Raw genomic sequence first — 16,348 nt, 5'->3', positions numbered from 1 at the left:
TCTCACTCTCCCTTCAATGACATAATTACCTCTTGAAGCTACTTGCTATGTGGGCTGCAGACTGAAGCCAAGTAGCCGTAAAATGTTATACACCCTATAGTTCAACCATGTATAGCCAATCACTAACCAATGTTATTTCTGTAAATCAATGAGAATTCCTGAAGAACAACTTTTGCACTTACTCGTTCTCCTGATTGATCCTGTTTATTCTTTAAAAACTCAAACCTTTCTTATGTTCTCCAGAGCACTCTCCAAGGCAACTTGCAAGTATATCCTGGGCTGAGGTCCTCAACCTTCGCACTTGAATAAACTCTTTAAACTACATTCTGACCCTTTTGATTATTTTAGGTTCAACCTGGGAAAGGTTGCATTATTGATATTTCTACTCACTTCCATTTTTACATGGGTTTATTTATCAGGAAACAACAGTGTAACTCTAGGCCCCTGAAGAAGCTCAGGTCGTCTAGTGAAGGCATCAAAGTATGAGGAAAGTTTATTTTAATTTTAGTTCGGTATAAAAGCATTTATTTTCTCTGAGACTAGCTGGCCCTTGGTTTGTTTTTCTTTGTGCCTTCCTCATATTTTTCCATGACTGGTTTGTGGTACAAAATCAGTAAATGATGTCAAGAAAATAAGTGGTAGTATTTAACGTTTCATATATAATTCCCACTAGCTATTCATTCAGAGAACGACGATCCCAACCACGAGAGAGAGGAAGAAAAAAAAACAAACCAACTTTTCTCATAAATATTACTTGTATTTTCTATAGCCCTTCTACTAATATAGCCTTATAAACAGATTTCTAAAACATTAATTCAGAACCATTTCTTCAGCCTCCTAATTTTTCTAAAAGTATATGAAATATTCCCTTCAAAATGGAGATCCTCTTACACTAATCAAAAGAATATACTTCATTGTAGAAGTCCCTCACTGTGTAAGCACATAAATTTACAAAGAATTCAATCAGAATTTGCTTGTATACCCTTTATCTAGGTTCAGAGTAAGATATATCCTTTAGTGCATTTTATAATGCTTAATTGTCAAAGTAAACATTTCTACTATTCACATGCTATCTTCTATTTCTATGATGTGATCTTTCTAATTAAAAGAACCACAATTGCAATTACTAAAGAATAAGTAAAAATCCAAGGAGTTTAATGCCAAATAATTGTATAGCTCTGAAATTTAATCTCTATCTTATTTGTGAGGGTCTCTGATGAAATTTGGAAATTTGACATTGAATAAATTAAGAATTTTTATCAGAAACAGCTCTCTACAAATACAATAAAAAAACTAATTTTACTTTAGTGCAGACTATATACATCTGAAGGTATTTTAACCTTTATGCCCAATTTCCTCTCTTTCAGTCAACAGGCATAAATTGGACTTACTTTTTAGTTGTCTGAGACACAAAATAAATGAAAGTGACATTACCTGACATAATCATGAAAGCCTTAAAACTAATAACTTCTGAAAGATTAAAACGTCAAGGAAAGAGGAACAAAAGAAAAAGAATTACCTCTATTTAAGTCAAGTAAAAAAAAAATCTCATCAAATCAGTGAACATTGTAAATCAGAAAGGACTTTCTATACTAAACTGAGAGGAAAAACTAAATAAAAATGAAAGACAAAATCTTAAACTTACTGGGTTATCTGTGGAATCATCAGCCAACTGTAAACCAAAATAGTCCTGCTCAGTCAAATCAAGATGCTTGAAGACTATATCCAACAAGACTTGCCCCTGATCATGTTTCTGGAAAAAAAAATTGAATGAAATCAGCTTTGATAGGTTACACACTTCACATTTTTTAACCTGGTCGACTTTTGTCCTCATATATTAACCCATTTATGCCAGAGGTAGCAAACTTTTTTTGTGCGAAAAATCAGGCCTCGGCGATGACCTTGAACAGTAGGATATAAATAACTCCCAGGAGCTTAGCATGCCAATAATGGAGCACTAGGCATAAATGGGTTAACTTGGTAACTGTTTCCATACCGATGACTTGGTTGAGAAAAAAGACTTCCCATGTGACATAGTACTTTTAGAAAACAACCTGACCTTAGGCAAACTGGTTTAAAGAGCATATACTACGAAAATATAAAGAAACATTTTATTGAAAATACTTTCCACTTTCAGGCTATCATGGTATTTTTGTTAGTTCATATTATTGCCGCATCAACTCATGTATATATCTATACCATTTTGTTATGCCTTTTATTCTTATATTTAAATTGTGACTGGAAAGTGACATATTTGGCTAAATATTACTTAAAATATAATTTTGTATTAAAATAAATAATGCCATAAAAGGGGAAACAAAGACGGTAACAATTATTCATAGCTAATTGATAAAGGATTGCTAATATTTTTATTGCCAAAGTACTCAGAGAACTTTAGAAAACTATCTCATTTTAACCTCATACTAACTCTATCATGTAGAATTAGTACTACTATTCTTTGGGGAAGTAACTACAACTTCCCCAAATTCCAAAGATGTTAAATTGTGGTACAAAAGATATGATTAGACAATCCTCCCCACCAAAAAATATAACTAGTGAGTAAAAACAGACAAATGATCAACATGTTCAGTTAAAATTTAAAAAGAAACTGGGAAATTATAATGACATGCCATGGGCAAACAACAATCCCCAAAATAAAATCAAATGATAAAAAATAAAGACAAGAAATACTTATTGCTGCTAACATGGTAGAAAGATAGCTGTTGGGAAAGCAATTTGACAAAACAAGCAATAACAATATCAACTACTCTGGCATCTTAACATAAGTAGCAAACAAAATCTAATACTGGAGGAAACTTCTATACCTATCAATAAATTCACTAGAGAAGCGTATTCTCGTTACATTTATATATGACATATATTAGAAAAACATGCTCAATGGTTTGAGTTTGTCCCCTAGAATTCATGTGTTGAAAATTTGGTCCCTGGTATGGTGGTTCTGAGAGACAAGACCTTTAAGAGGTGATTAGGTCATTTAGAGGGATTAATGTCGCTTTCCAGAGACAAGGTTAATTCTCAAGGGAGCAAGTAAGTTCTCACTATCACAGTACTAGATTAATTACCACAAGTGGGTTGGTATAAAGTGAGGCTGCCCCTGGGGTTCTGTCCCTTTTACATGCACCCACTTCCCCTTCTGCTTCTCTGCCATGTTATGACACAGCATGCAACCCTCAGGACCGACCAGATGTGGCAGTCTGATCTTGGATTTGATTTCCCAGCCAAAATAAACCTCTTTTTTTTTTTTTTTTTTTTCAAGAAGTAGTTTCGCTCTTGTTGCCCAGGCTGGAGTGCAACGGCACAATCTGACCTTGGCTCACTGCAACCTCCACCTCCTGGGTTCAAGCGATTCTCCTGTCTCAGTCTCCTGAGTAGCTGGGATTATAGGTGCATGCCATCACACCTGGCTAATTTTTGTATTTTTAGTAGAGAAAGGGTTTCATCATATTGGTCAGGCTGGTCTCGAACTCCTGACCTCAGGTGATCTGCCCGCCTCAGCCTCCCAAAGTGCTGGGATTATAGGCGTGAGCCACCGCGCCTAGCCAGTAAACCTCTTTTTAAAATAAATTACCCAGTCTCAGATATTCTGCTATAGTAACAGAAAATGTACATGGTAGAGAACAGTGATGTATTTTACCACTAGTTTTTCTTCTCATTAGCTATAGCAGTTTAGAAACTTCCAGATACCAGTCAGAATTCAAACTTACAGCTGAAACTATAAGGACACATTTTTTTCATATAATGGAAAGTACAGAGGCACAAAAGATTCCAGAGCAAGCTAATTTGGCAGTCAAGGGACATCAAGACTAGGTTTCTTTCCATCATTCTCATCTGCATTCCAAGTGTTGGCTATATTTGTGAGCCTTTAGCACGATGCTCATGGCAATTCCAAGATTCATATCCACACGTGGATATGTTCAAAAGAACAAGCTCCCTTGTAAAAGTCACCGTACAAAGACTCTTATTGGCCAGAACTGGGTCAAATGGCTCTCTGAAAAAAACTCAACAATCGTGGGAAGTATGTGCTTCAAACAGCGCCTCTCAATGTTGGCTCCCATTCAAATTGCCTGCAAATGTTTTATAGACTGATGCAGTCTACCTCCCTGACATGTCTCTCACTCTGATTATATTTGTCTGGGGAAGAGACCAAGCATTAATCTTTTTAAAAAGCTACTAAGGTGAGTCCAGTGTACCTTTGGTTGAAGAAACTATTCTTTCCTCCACTGAATGTACAGATTTATTTCTGGGCTCTATACTTTGGGTTTTCCTTCACTTCCTATATATCACAGACTGGGTACTGCAGAATTCTGTAACCCAGAAATGCCAATAGGTGCTGATGAAAGAGCCCAAGAAAAGCCTGCTTTCTCTAGGAAAAGGACCAGAAAAGGGTACATGGCAGCACAGAAACCTGACAATGCCAAACCCAATGGGAAAAAAACAGGCCCTTCTCTACTAGTGTCCATGGAAATCAAATGAGAAGCCTAGTTTCATGTGCCACCTGGTTTGAGCAGGCAGCAAGTGAAAAGCCTGAACTTCTACCCACTTCCAAACAGTACTGAGTAGTACTTCTTAATATCTCCTCTAGGGTGGTGTAAAGCAGAAGCAGAAAACATATCCTGAACTTTCACTTAGGCTTACTGGTAGCAAGAGGTATTAGGCTTCCCTTATTGAGTGGGTATTAGGAGAAGCTGAGGAGGAAGCCTGGACTTCCACAGCTATCATCGCATTGCTGTAGCAACTGGTGTCTCCCAAACAGACAGGAGGAAGAAGATTTGAGAGAAAAGGTAGAATGGAAAAAGGGATAGTTAAATCTTGAAGTGTAATCCTGGATAGGACACTTAACAATGAACTAACTACATTTGAAACTGACCAAAATTTAAAAAGCAGGCCAAGACCTGTACGCTACCAAGGTGACTCCCTACTACGAAGACAATTAAATATGATCCAAAATCTCACAACAAAATGTCTCAAATGTCTGAGATACTATCTAAAATCATTCATTATAACAAGACCTAGGAAAATCTCAACTAGAATAAGAGAACACAATCAACAGATGTCAACACCAAAATGAATCAGATGTTGGAATTATCTGACAAAGATCTGGAAGCAGTCATCAGAAAAAAAGTTTCAATGGAAGCAACCATTATGAATGTCGTTAAAAAGAAAATTAGAAAAAAACAAAGATTGTTTCAGCAAAGAAAGAGAAGATATAAAAGAACCAAATGCAAATTATATAACTGAAAAATACAGTAACAGATAAAAACGTATTAGATGGGCTCAACAGAAGAATAAAGATAAGAAAGAAAAAAAATGATCAATGGACCTGAAGAAAAAGCAATAGAAATTAGTCAATAAGAACAGCACTGAAAAGGGCCAGGTGGCTCACGCCTGTCATCCCAGCAGGCGGATGAGGCGGTCAGGAGATCAAGACCATCCTGGCTAATATGGTGAAACCCTGTCTCTACTCAAAAAAAAAAAACAAAAAAAAAAAAACAAAAAATTAGCCGGGCATGGTGGCACACGCCTGTAGTCCCAGCTACCCGGGAGGGTGAGGCAGGAGAATCGCTTGAACCCGGGAGTCAGAGATGGCACCACTGCACTCCAGCCTGGGCGACAGAGCAAGACTCCATCTCAAAAAAAAAAAAAAGAAAAAAAAGAAAAAGAACAACAGAAAAAACAGACTGAAAAAATAAAAGGATGACAACAACCAGACTGTCAGCAACCTGTGGGACAAGAAAAAACGAAGTAGCATTCATTTCACGTTTTATTGTAAAAATAAAATGTTTACAAATTTGGCAAAAACAAAAACGCACATTCAAGAATCCAAGTGAACCCCAAACAAAATGAATCAAAATAAATCTACCTTATAACACATCATAATCAAAATACTAAAAACTAAACACAAAGTAAACATCTTGAAAGCAACTAAAAAAAAAACAAACAGAAATTACCAATAGGTAATGACAATTCAAATTAGAATGAATTTCTCATCTGCAACCAAGAAGGCCAAAAGGAAATGTGTTAGGCTGTTCTTGCATCACTGTAAATAATATCTGAGACTGGGTAATTTATAAAGAAAAGGGGTTTAAATGGCTCACGGATCTGCAAGCTGTATAAGCACAGCACAAACATCTGCTCAGCTTCTGTTGAGGGCCGTAGGAAGCTTACAATCGTGGCAGAAGGCAAAGTGCAAGCAGGCACATCACATGGCAAGAGCAGGAGTAAAACAGCCAGGGTGGGAGGTCCCAGAATCAACCGGATCTCAGGTTAACTAACTGAGTAAGAACTCACATATCACCGAGGTCATAAGCCATTTATGAGGGATCTGCTCCCATGATCTAATTGCCTTCTACTGGGCTCTACCTCCAACACTGGGAATCACATTTCAACATGAGATTTGGAGGGGACAAACATCTAAACCGTATCAGGAAGTGTATAAAAAAATTTCAATTGCTAAACAAACAAACAAAACCCAAGCCTGTCAATCCAGAATTCTATGTCAACAGAAAATACTCAATAGGAATGAAGAGTAAATAATAATATTCTCAGAAAAATTTAAGGAAATTATCACCAACAGATCATCCCTAAAATAATGCTCTAGGAAATATTACAGGAGTTATTAAGAAATTATTTTAGGCAGTTAGGGTAAGGAGTCCTCGGTAAGGTTTTTTTCTTTTAATAAAGGCAGCTCCCGAAACATTTCTTTGTTTTTTTTTTTTATTGAGACAGAGTCTCACTCTGTCACCCAGGCTGGAGTGCAGTGGTGCAATCTTGGCTCACTGCAATCTCCACCTCACTGGTTCAAGCAATTCCCCTGCCTCAGTCTTCGGAGTAGCTGGGATTACAGGCACATGCTACCAAGCCCAGCTAATTTTCTTTGTATTTTTAGTTTCACCATGTTGGCCAGACTGGTCTCGAACTCCTGACCTCAGGCAATCCGCCCGCCTTGGCCTCCCAAAGTGCTGGGATTACAGGCATGAGCCACCGTGCCCTGCACATTTCTTTTCTAATAGAAAAGCAGCTTGAAAAGCAGCTACTTGGGAGACTGAGAGAGGAGAACTGTTTGAACCCAGGAGGCAGAGGTTGCACTGAGCCAAGATCATGCCACTGAACTCCAGCCCGGGTGACAGAGCAAAATTCCATCTCAAAAAAAAAAAAAAAAAAAAAAGAAAGAAAAGAAAAGAAACTCAGGGAGCTAAAACTCATCTTTTAACCTGGGATTCTGAAGCTCTAAAGGCCTCTGACCGGCTAAAACAAGCCTTGCTTAAGGCACCAGCTCTCAGCCTTCCTGTAGGGAAGGCCTTCAATCTGTATGTATCAGAAAGGAAGGGAATGGCTGTGGGAGTTTTAACATAGGCTTGAGGACCAGCTCAACAGCCAGTGGGTTACCTAAGTAGCGAACTTGATTTGATGGCTAAAGGATGACCAGCATGTCTCCAAGCCATTGCCTCAGTAGCTCTGCTGGTTCCAGAAGCATCCAAATTAGCCCTAAGAAATGGTTTAACTGTTTACACCCCATATAATGTGGAAGGACTACAGTACTCCAGGGGGAGCCTTTAGCGATCCCCTTAAATATCATGCCCTGCTGTTGGAGGGTTCCAACATCCAATTAAAGACCTGTTCTCGCCTAAACACAGCCACCCTCCTCCCCAAGGAAACAGGGGAACCTGAGCATAACTGTGAACAAGTCAAAGTACAGACCTATGCAGCCAGGGAAGATCTCAGGGAAACTTCCCTAGAGAACCAGGACTGGACCCTCTTCACAAACGGCAGCTCTTTTGTAGAAAAAGGGATCAGTCAGGCAGGATACCAGTAGTCACTCTAAATGACATCATTGAAATTGCGTCTCTCCCTCCAGGCACAAGCACTCAATTAGCTGAGCTAACAGCTCTTACAAGAGCAACTGAATTAAACAAAGGAAAGGTAGTTAATATTTACATTGACTCCAAGTATGCTTGCCTGGTTCTCCTTGCTCATGCTGCCATCTCCATGCTCATGCTGCCATTTGAAAGGAAAGGCATTTTCTTATTACCAATGGATTTCCTATAAAATATCACAAGAAAATTAACAGGCTATTATCCTCAGTTTTCCTTCCATGAGAAACAGCAGTGATGCATTGTAGGGGACATGAAAAGGGAACAGATGAGGTAGCCAAGGAAATAGATTAGCTGATTAGGAAGCAACGTCAGTGGCAAGGAAGCCTCAAGACATCAACATACTTCAAAACCCTCTAATCTGGGAAGGCTCCACAAGAGAAATTAAACCTCAGGGCTCCCCTACAGAAACAGAATGGGCCACTTCTCGAGGGTACTTGTCAGCCCTCAGGATAGCTACAGTTGGAGGATGGCAAACTTCACTTGCCAGTCTCCAGCCAATAGAAAGTCCTTAAAATCCTACATCAAGCTTTTCACTTGGGAAAGGATAAAACTTACTGATGTGCCAGAGATTGTTTTCACGAGAGAACTTACTAAAAACAATCGAGCAAGTTGTTAATGCTTGTGAAGTCTGTCTTAAAAATAATCCCCTGAACAGGCAACTCCTTCCTCCTCAAACCCAAAGAATAGGAAGTTATCCAGAGGAAGACTGGCAGACAGACTTCACCAATATGCCAAAAACAAAAGGCATTCAATACCTGCTGGTATGGGTAGATGCCTTCACTAACTGGGTAGAAGCATCTCCATGCCATACAGAAAAAGCCTCTGAGGTAACAAAAATGTTAGTTAATGAAATAACTCCTCTAAGTAGGTACCTTCAAAGTGACAAAGGGCTCTCATTTAAGGCAGCTGTCACACAGGGGTCTCAAAAGTCCTAGGCATAGAATATCATCTCCATTGTGCTTGGAGACCCAATCCTCAGGAAAAGTAGAGACAACTAATGATATTATCAAGAGACACCTCAGAAAATTATCCTGACAAACTCACCTTCCTTGGGTCACTCTTCTTCCTAAGGCCTTAATACAAATAAGAAATACCCCTTCAAAATTAGGTCTTAGCCCTTTTGAGATGCTGTACAGACAGTCTTGCCTTACCAATGATTTTCTATTAGATCGAGAAATCTCCGAGCTAGTTAAGCATATAACCTCTCTGGCTCACGTCCAACAGGAATTAGCACAATTAGCAAAAGCCCAACCCCAGGAAACAGGGACACCTCTATTTAACCCAGCAGATTTGGTACTGATAAAGGCTCTCCCTTCTCTCTCTCCCTCCCTCCCTAAACCCAAGCTGGGAAGGGCCTAACACTGTTCTTCTTTTAACCTCCTCTAGGCAATAAAAGTTACAGGAATAAAAGTTACTCCTGGATACATAACACTTGAGTCAAAGCCTGAAGAACTGAGGGAGCAACCCCTGACAGCCCAGAAGAATATCCTGAACATCAATGTGAAGAAATAGGAGATCTGGCTGGAGCGGTGGCTCACGCCTGTAATCCCAGCACTCTGGGAGGCCAAGGCGGGTGGATCACAAGGTCAGGAGATCGAGACCATCCTGGCTAACAGGTGAAACCCCGTCTTTATTTATTTATTTATTTATTTTGAGATGGAGTCTCACTCTGTCGCCCGGGCTGGAATGCAGTAGCCGGATCTCAGCTCACTGCAAGCTCCGCCTCCTGGGTTTACACCATTCTCCTGCCTCAGCTTCCCAAGTAGCTGGGACTACAGGCGCCAGCCACCTTGCCCGGCTAGCTTTTTGTATTTTTTAGTAGAGACGGGGGTTTCACCATGTTAGCCAGGATGGTCTCGAACTCCTGACCTTGTGATCCGCCCATCTCGGCCTCCCAAAGTGCTGGGATTACAGGCTTGAGCCACCGCGCCCGGCCAAAAAAAAATTTTTTAAATATAAATAAAAAAGAAATGGGAGATCTTAAGCTGAAAGTCACAAAAGATAAGTAACTGAGTGAGAACTACTCATTTTACTCAGTCTCACCCCTACCTCACCAAATACTTTTTGTCTTGTCTACCTCTCCTTTTGAGATTCATTGCCAAATATTAGAATTTCTTTTTGATGGAAATTATTTACCATGCCGCCCCTACAGGAATTGCTACACTCTACTATTTGCAGTAGGATTACAGACTGTAGCATTCTCAGGGTACAATATTGGACAGAGAATCTAATTACTGTAGCATTTTGCTCAATTATCATCCTCCTAGTAGGAATAATTTACTAACAGGAAGTAAACATGAGTGTTTTACTTTCAATAAGTCTGTTAGGACTTCTTGTCAGACTTAGTAATATGTCACATCCTTTAGCTCCTGCAGTATCAGCCATGGCCCATTTGGATAACAAGACTAATTGTTGGGTCTGTCCTAAGTGGTTTGCTCAGTTTAATGACACTAAGGAACCCTTCAGTGACCCACAACTCACCATCGTAGGATTCCCTTTGTTAGCTTTACCTTTAATCCTTAAAGATTTAGGAGACATAAATGGGACATAGTTTGGGGGCACTTTTAACTGGGTAACTAACTCCTCTCAGCACAACGCTCTTCCCCCAGTGCCAAAGAACACTCTCCCCAAAGATAAACTTCACACCCTCAGGCTGGTAAAAGTTGACTGGGTAATAGCAAATACCTCCCTCTGCTTTAAAAGCAGTAGGGAAGGACCATACTTGGGAGATCTCAGATACTGTAACATCACACTTGCAATTGCTGATAGTTCAAAGATGTGGGGAGGAAAACGCAACAGGAGCGATCTAAAAGGATGAGATGCCCTAATGGGGGGCTTTCAAAATCTAGCCTTTCTTTCTGGTTGGAAGTCCCGATGGGAGTGGTATGCTCTAAGTCACCATGCCGACTATAATGTAAAGAATAACATGGGGCGAGCGCGGTGGCTCATGCCTATAATCCCAGCACTTTGGGAGGCCAAGGTGGGTGGATCACGAGGTCAGGAGATTGAGACCATCCTGGCTAACATGGTGAAACCCTGCCTCCACTAAAAATACAAAAAATTAGCCAGGCATGGTGGCAGGCAGCTGCAGTCCCAGCTACTTGGGAGGCTGAGGCAGAAGAATGGTGTGAACCAGGGAGGCGGAGCTTGCAGTGAGCTGAGATCGCGCCACTGCACTCCAGCCTGGGTGAGAGAGTGAGACTCCGTCTCAAAAGAAAAAAAAAAAAAAGAACACATGAGCCTTTCCAAATATGCCCCTCCATGGAATTCCAGACCCTTGTATGATGCTTGCTAATGGTAGCAGCTTACAAATCTGTGGGTGAACTGGAGACATCTGGACTGACAGCCCTTGCCACAAGGATCATCTGAGATATTGGCCAGGGCATATTGTGTTTTTAATTTTTTGAAACTCCATTTGTCAGGTGGATCCTTCTCACTTGGCATGTCAAATTCCAAACAGACTATTCTAAATATGGATATACTTATCCCAAGGATGCCCCTATTATATGTAAAGAAGGGAAACTTCTAAGATATGAGAAAAATCTGCTGGTGTCTCTCACAAGCCACAACTTAGAACCATCCCTTCAAGGAACAGGGCTATATTTTCTTTGTGGCTCCTGGATAAACTTAATCCTCCCAAGGCCTTGTAAGGGAACTTGTACTACAGAAGCAGTAGTTCTCGACTTGTTATTTTTAAATTCTCCTGAGACGGCAGCATCATCTGGGGACATCCCTAACTCAGGGTCTTTTCTGCAAACTGCATTATCTCGTAGACGCTGGACAAAGAAATCTATCATTTCTATGCCCTGGCATGGAGATTTAACTGAAAGGGTAGACTGGGGAGGGCGTGCACATGATAACACCATCTTAGAAAAACCATGGATGAGAAATTCTATAGCCAGAGGTCTATTCTGGTTTATGGACACCCCTCTCCTTGAAAGATCAGTACTTAATATTTCCATTATTGATGCAATGAGGATGGAAAGCAACTGTAGGTGCCACAGAGGCACAACAGCCATCTACCAACATTTTAGCCTCAGTAGTAGCACAAAATAGACAGGCCTTAGATGTCCTGATAGCTGAAGTAGGAGGTACCTGTGCACTTTTAAATGAAACATGCTGTTTCTGGATTAACACCTCTAGTCAAGTAGAGGAAAACATACACATACCTAAAAATCAAATCAAAATAATTGACAGGCTAAGAAAAAATGCAGGCTTCAGCCCTGGGTAGTTACAATCCCTCTTTAATGAATTCCAGTCATCTTTATGGAATTGGTTAGCTCTTTTATTAAGCCCCTTCCTGCTTATACATCTTGTATTCATATTTGCACCTTGTATACTCACTACTATAACTTGAATTATTTTCTCTTGCCTCGAAGCAATCAAACTCCAAATGGTGCTGCAAAGTGAACTATGCGTGGGCACACCATTCTTCCGAGGACCCTTAGATCGACCCCAGGAGGAACCCGAGCTGCTCTTCCCCACTTGATGCCCCCTTTCAGCAGGAAGTAACCAGAAAGAGTTGTCGCCCAAAACCCTCTAACAGCAGTTAAGGTGACATCTCCTCAGGGGGGAATATTACAGGAGTTATTAAGAAATTATTTTAGGCAGATAAGAGAGGGTAAGGAGTCCTCAATAAGGTTTTTTTCTTTTAATAAAGGTAGCTCCTGAAACATTTCTTTTCTAATAGAAAAGCAGCTTGAAAAGCCAGGCCGGCGAGCTTTGATATGCAAATGCTGGTGATTAGAAACTGGGTCTATTCAGCATGGTAATTCCTCCATCTCCTCCTCATCACCATGTGTGCCAAGTGTCATGGCTGCCTCCAGATGACTCCGTGTGTGCAGGACATCATGGCGAACTGCACTTGCATTTTAAAAGGCCAGGGTGGGAGAGCCAGGTTTTTCGCTGACTACATGAATGACACACCTGATCAAATCAATGCCCTGAGCCCTATGCAAATCAGACACCGCCTCCTCCAGCCTCCTAATATAACCGACTGTTTTCTGGTGCACTCAGGGTTTTCCTCTCTGTTCGGAGCCCCACTCCCTCGGTCTCTGTAAGGGGGAGCCTTGTCCTTCTTTCTTGTTAAACTTTCTGCTCACTGAAACCTTGAAACCACGCCACATGTATCCATGTTGTTCATGTAATTGGTCTGAGACAAAGGACCCTGGTGTTCCTCCAGTCATCAGAGCCCTATCAGAAGTTCTCCAACCAGAAAGTAAATAACATGAAGAAACTTAGAACAGAAAAGAATAAAGAGTAATGCAATGGGAGAAATGGAAGTAAATACAAAAGCCTATTCTTCTCTTTAAGAATAAATGTTTAAAGGCTAAAGCAAAAATTATACCTATTTGATGTGTCCCTAATGTATACAGAAAAACACTTAATACAGTTATATTGGGGAAAACACAATACTATAATAATTCTACTATAAAGGAGGAAGGAAAGGTCTCTAAAAGTAGATAAGGTTTTTATATGTACTCAAAGGGATAAAATGTTGTTAATGATACAGCATAAAAATTTTTTAATGTAAATTATAATAGCAAGAATCACCTAAAAAAGCTATCCAAAGATATACTCTCAAAGACACTATAAAAACAAAACTGAGGCTGGGTGCGGTGGTTCATGCCTGTAATTCCAGCAGAGGCCAAGGCGGGCAGATCATGAGGTCAGGAGATCGAGACCATTCTGGCTAACACGGTGAAACCTCGTCTCTACTAAAAAAAGTACAAAAAAATTAGCTGGGTGTGGTGGCGGGCACCTGTAGTTCCAGCTACTAGGGAGGCTGAGGCAGGAGAATGGCATGAATCTGGGAGGCAGAGCTTGCAATGATCAGAGACTGTGTGCCACTGCACTCCAGCCTGGGCGACAGAGCAAGACACCATCTCAAAAAAAAAAACAAAAATGAAATTCTAGAAAATGCCACGAATCTAAGAAAAGCAGAAAAAATAAAAATGAAAAGCAGAACAAACAGAAAATAAGGAAACAAATAATAAAGTAATAAAACTAGTAATAAAATGGCAGAAAACAACTTAAGCCACAGAAAAGGGACAAATATAACTAGGGATGTCAACATCTCTTTCTCAGCAATTGCTAGATTAATCAGCAAATATGTAAAAAAGAAAATCAGCATGGATATAAAAGAACCCAACAACATATTAACTAATAGAATTGACTGACATTTCTAGGCACTCAACAACAGCAGAATATATGTTATTTTAAAGCATCCACCGACATTCACAAGACAGGCTATATCCTGGGTCATAAAACAAACCTTACTAAATTAAGAATAACTGAAATCACATAGTGTGTTCTGTGACTATAATGAAATCAAAATAGAACACAGCGAGAGAAAGATAGGAAACATTTGGAAATTAAACAACTTCTAAATAACCCATAGGACAAAGAGGACTCTGGAGAAAAACAAAACAAAACAAAACAAAACAAAACAAAACAAAACAAAACACACTGAACTGAAAGAAAACTCAACATACCAAAGCTTGTGGAATATAGCCAAAGCAGAGCCGAGAGGAAAATTTATAAACCTAAATGCTTACACTAAAAAAAGGGAAGGTCTCAAATCAAGTCTAAGCTCCTACCTAAAGAAAATTAGAAAAAGAGAAACCAAAATTAGGGAATACAGGAAAGAGCAGAAATCTAAGTATTTAAAAACAAGAAATAGACAAAATTTGGTAAAACAAAAATCTGGTCATTTGAAAAGATCAATGAAATTAACAAACCTCTAACAAGACTAAAATAAAAAGGGGAAAAAAAGACACAAATCAACCTTTAGAGAATTGAGGCTGTTGGAAACCAGTGCTCGGCATAGCCAAAAGACACCTGCAATGAAACAGAAAATTTCTCAGCATGGCACTTTTACTTTGGCGGAAGGGTGCTGCTCGCACCTGTTACAACTGCAAGCGCACACCAAACAAAGGAAGGAAGGGGTTTTTAACCCTCATGCAGCTCCTGTTTCTGTGCCCTTCCTCTATTGGCTAGGGTTGGACCGCACAATCTAAGCTGATCCTGGTTGGCTTAGACCTAATTTTTTTTCCCAACTAGGGTAAACGTGCAATTTGCAAGAAAAGGAGAAGGGGGAAAAAGAAGGGAGTAGGGTTGATTTACAACTTATAACCAGGAAGTTGAGTCTTTGAAGAGGAATTCAGTTGTCCCAACAAAGCTAAGGATGTAACTACACATTCCAAAAACATTTACAGAGTAACAAAATAGGAGAAGGGAATCTATAAGCATAAATTTGAGAACTTGGATGAAACAGACAAATTCTTCACAAATTTCCTACTAAAATTCACCTAATATGAAATAGATCATTTTAAAAGACATAATAATTTTAAAAATTGAAATCATAGTGTTACAGGTAGTTAGGCAGGCATAAGCCAGGCAGGAGAGGGCTCTCCCCCACCCACTAAGAATGTCAGGTGATCAGGTGATGGTTCCACAATTATGCATTGCCTCTCTAAAGATAATTCAGCAGCCGGAGGCAGGGAGAGACAATCTCCTGATAATCTACAGCTGTTAACGTTATAAAGTGTTAATTGAATGCAGGTGCCAGGGAGAAGCAACAAGGACTTCCAATAAAATCTCAGGTGTTGGGTGAGGGAACCCAGGCATGTGCATTAAGAGACAAAATAGCAGAGCCTGGCTTTCAGAGGGCACACCACTGGAAAAGGGAAGAAAGCCTCAGATGGGCATGTGTAAAACTTTCTAAACACACTGCATGTGCTCACTTCCTAAGGGTAAGAAGGACACTGTGCATGTGGACAGCCCACCCTAAAGGAAGAATCATGGGGAAGGGTTTCAAGATGCTGGAAGGGGACCAGCCCATAAAGTCCTAGGATCATAGTTAAACGTGGCACTTGACCTTCTTGGTGCCCACTTGGGTCTCTTCCAAGTGCACTTTCTTTTCTTTCCTGCTCTAAAGCTTTTTAATAAACTTCCACTCCTGCTGAAACTTGCCTCAGTCTCTTTTTCTACCTTATGCCCCTCAGTGGAATTCTTTCTTATAAGGAGGCAAGAGTTAAGGTTGCTGCAGACCTGTAAGGATTCACTGCTGGTAACTTGGACACCTTCCACCAGTAACAATAGTTTCAAAGCAAACCTCCCCAAAAAACAAATCTCGTGGGCCTGATTTCACTGGAGAAGTCTACAAAATACAAATCATTTAGATGAGAATTAAGAATAATTTTACACAACCTTCCTCCAGAAAATAGAGGATGGAATTTCCCAACTCACTCTATGAAACCAGCATTAGCCTGATACTTAAACAGAAAAAGATAGTATAAAAGAGAAAACTACAGACTAATGTTTCTCATGAATACAGATGCAAAAATCCTCAAAAAATATTAATAGTAGCAAGGGAACTGACCAATATCTCAAAAGGATTATACATGACCAAATGGGGTTTTACCATAGATGCAACGGTGGTTCAGTGCTTA

General features: G+C 39.9%; 1 protein-coding gene across 5 annotated transcripts in view; it reads right to left on the bottom strand.

Annotated features, from left to right (window-relative positions):
- The window catches only part of PTPN4 (protein tyrosine phosphatase non-receptor type 4), a 235,143-nt gene that overhangs the window by 112,300 nt on the left and 106,495 nt on the right, over positions 1-16,348 (bottom strand). For 4 of the 5 annotated variants that reach the window (XM_030916377.1, XM_030916380.1, XM_030916381.1 and 1 more), the window contains exon 3: positions 1,646-1,753. In XM_030916377.1, the coding sequence (XP_030772237.1) occupies positions 1,646-1,753 (108 nt within the window). Of the gene's footprint in view, positions 1-1,645; positions 1,754-7,956; positions 8,060-16,348 lie in introns of those variants that run through there. The other variant, XM_030916379.1, reaches the window with a different exon arrangement.

This window comes from Rhinopithecus roxellana, chromosome 14 (genome assembly GCF_007565055.1).
Source record: "Rhinopithecus roxellana isolate Shanxi Qingling chromosome 14, ASM756505v1, whole genome shotgun sequence".
In the NCBI taxonomy this organism is placed as follows: domain Eukaryota; kingdom Metazoa; phylum Chordata; class Mammalia; order Primates; family Cercopithecidae; genus Rhinopithecus; species Rhinopithecus roxellana.
The sequence above is the reverse complement of the archived record's forward strand: the minus strand, read 5'-3'. Positions and strand labels throughout refer to the sequence as shown.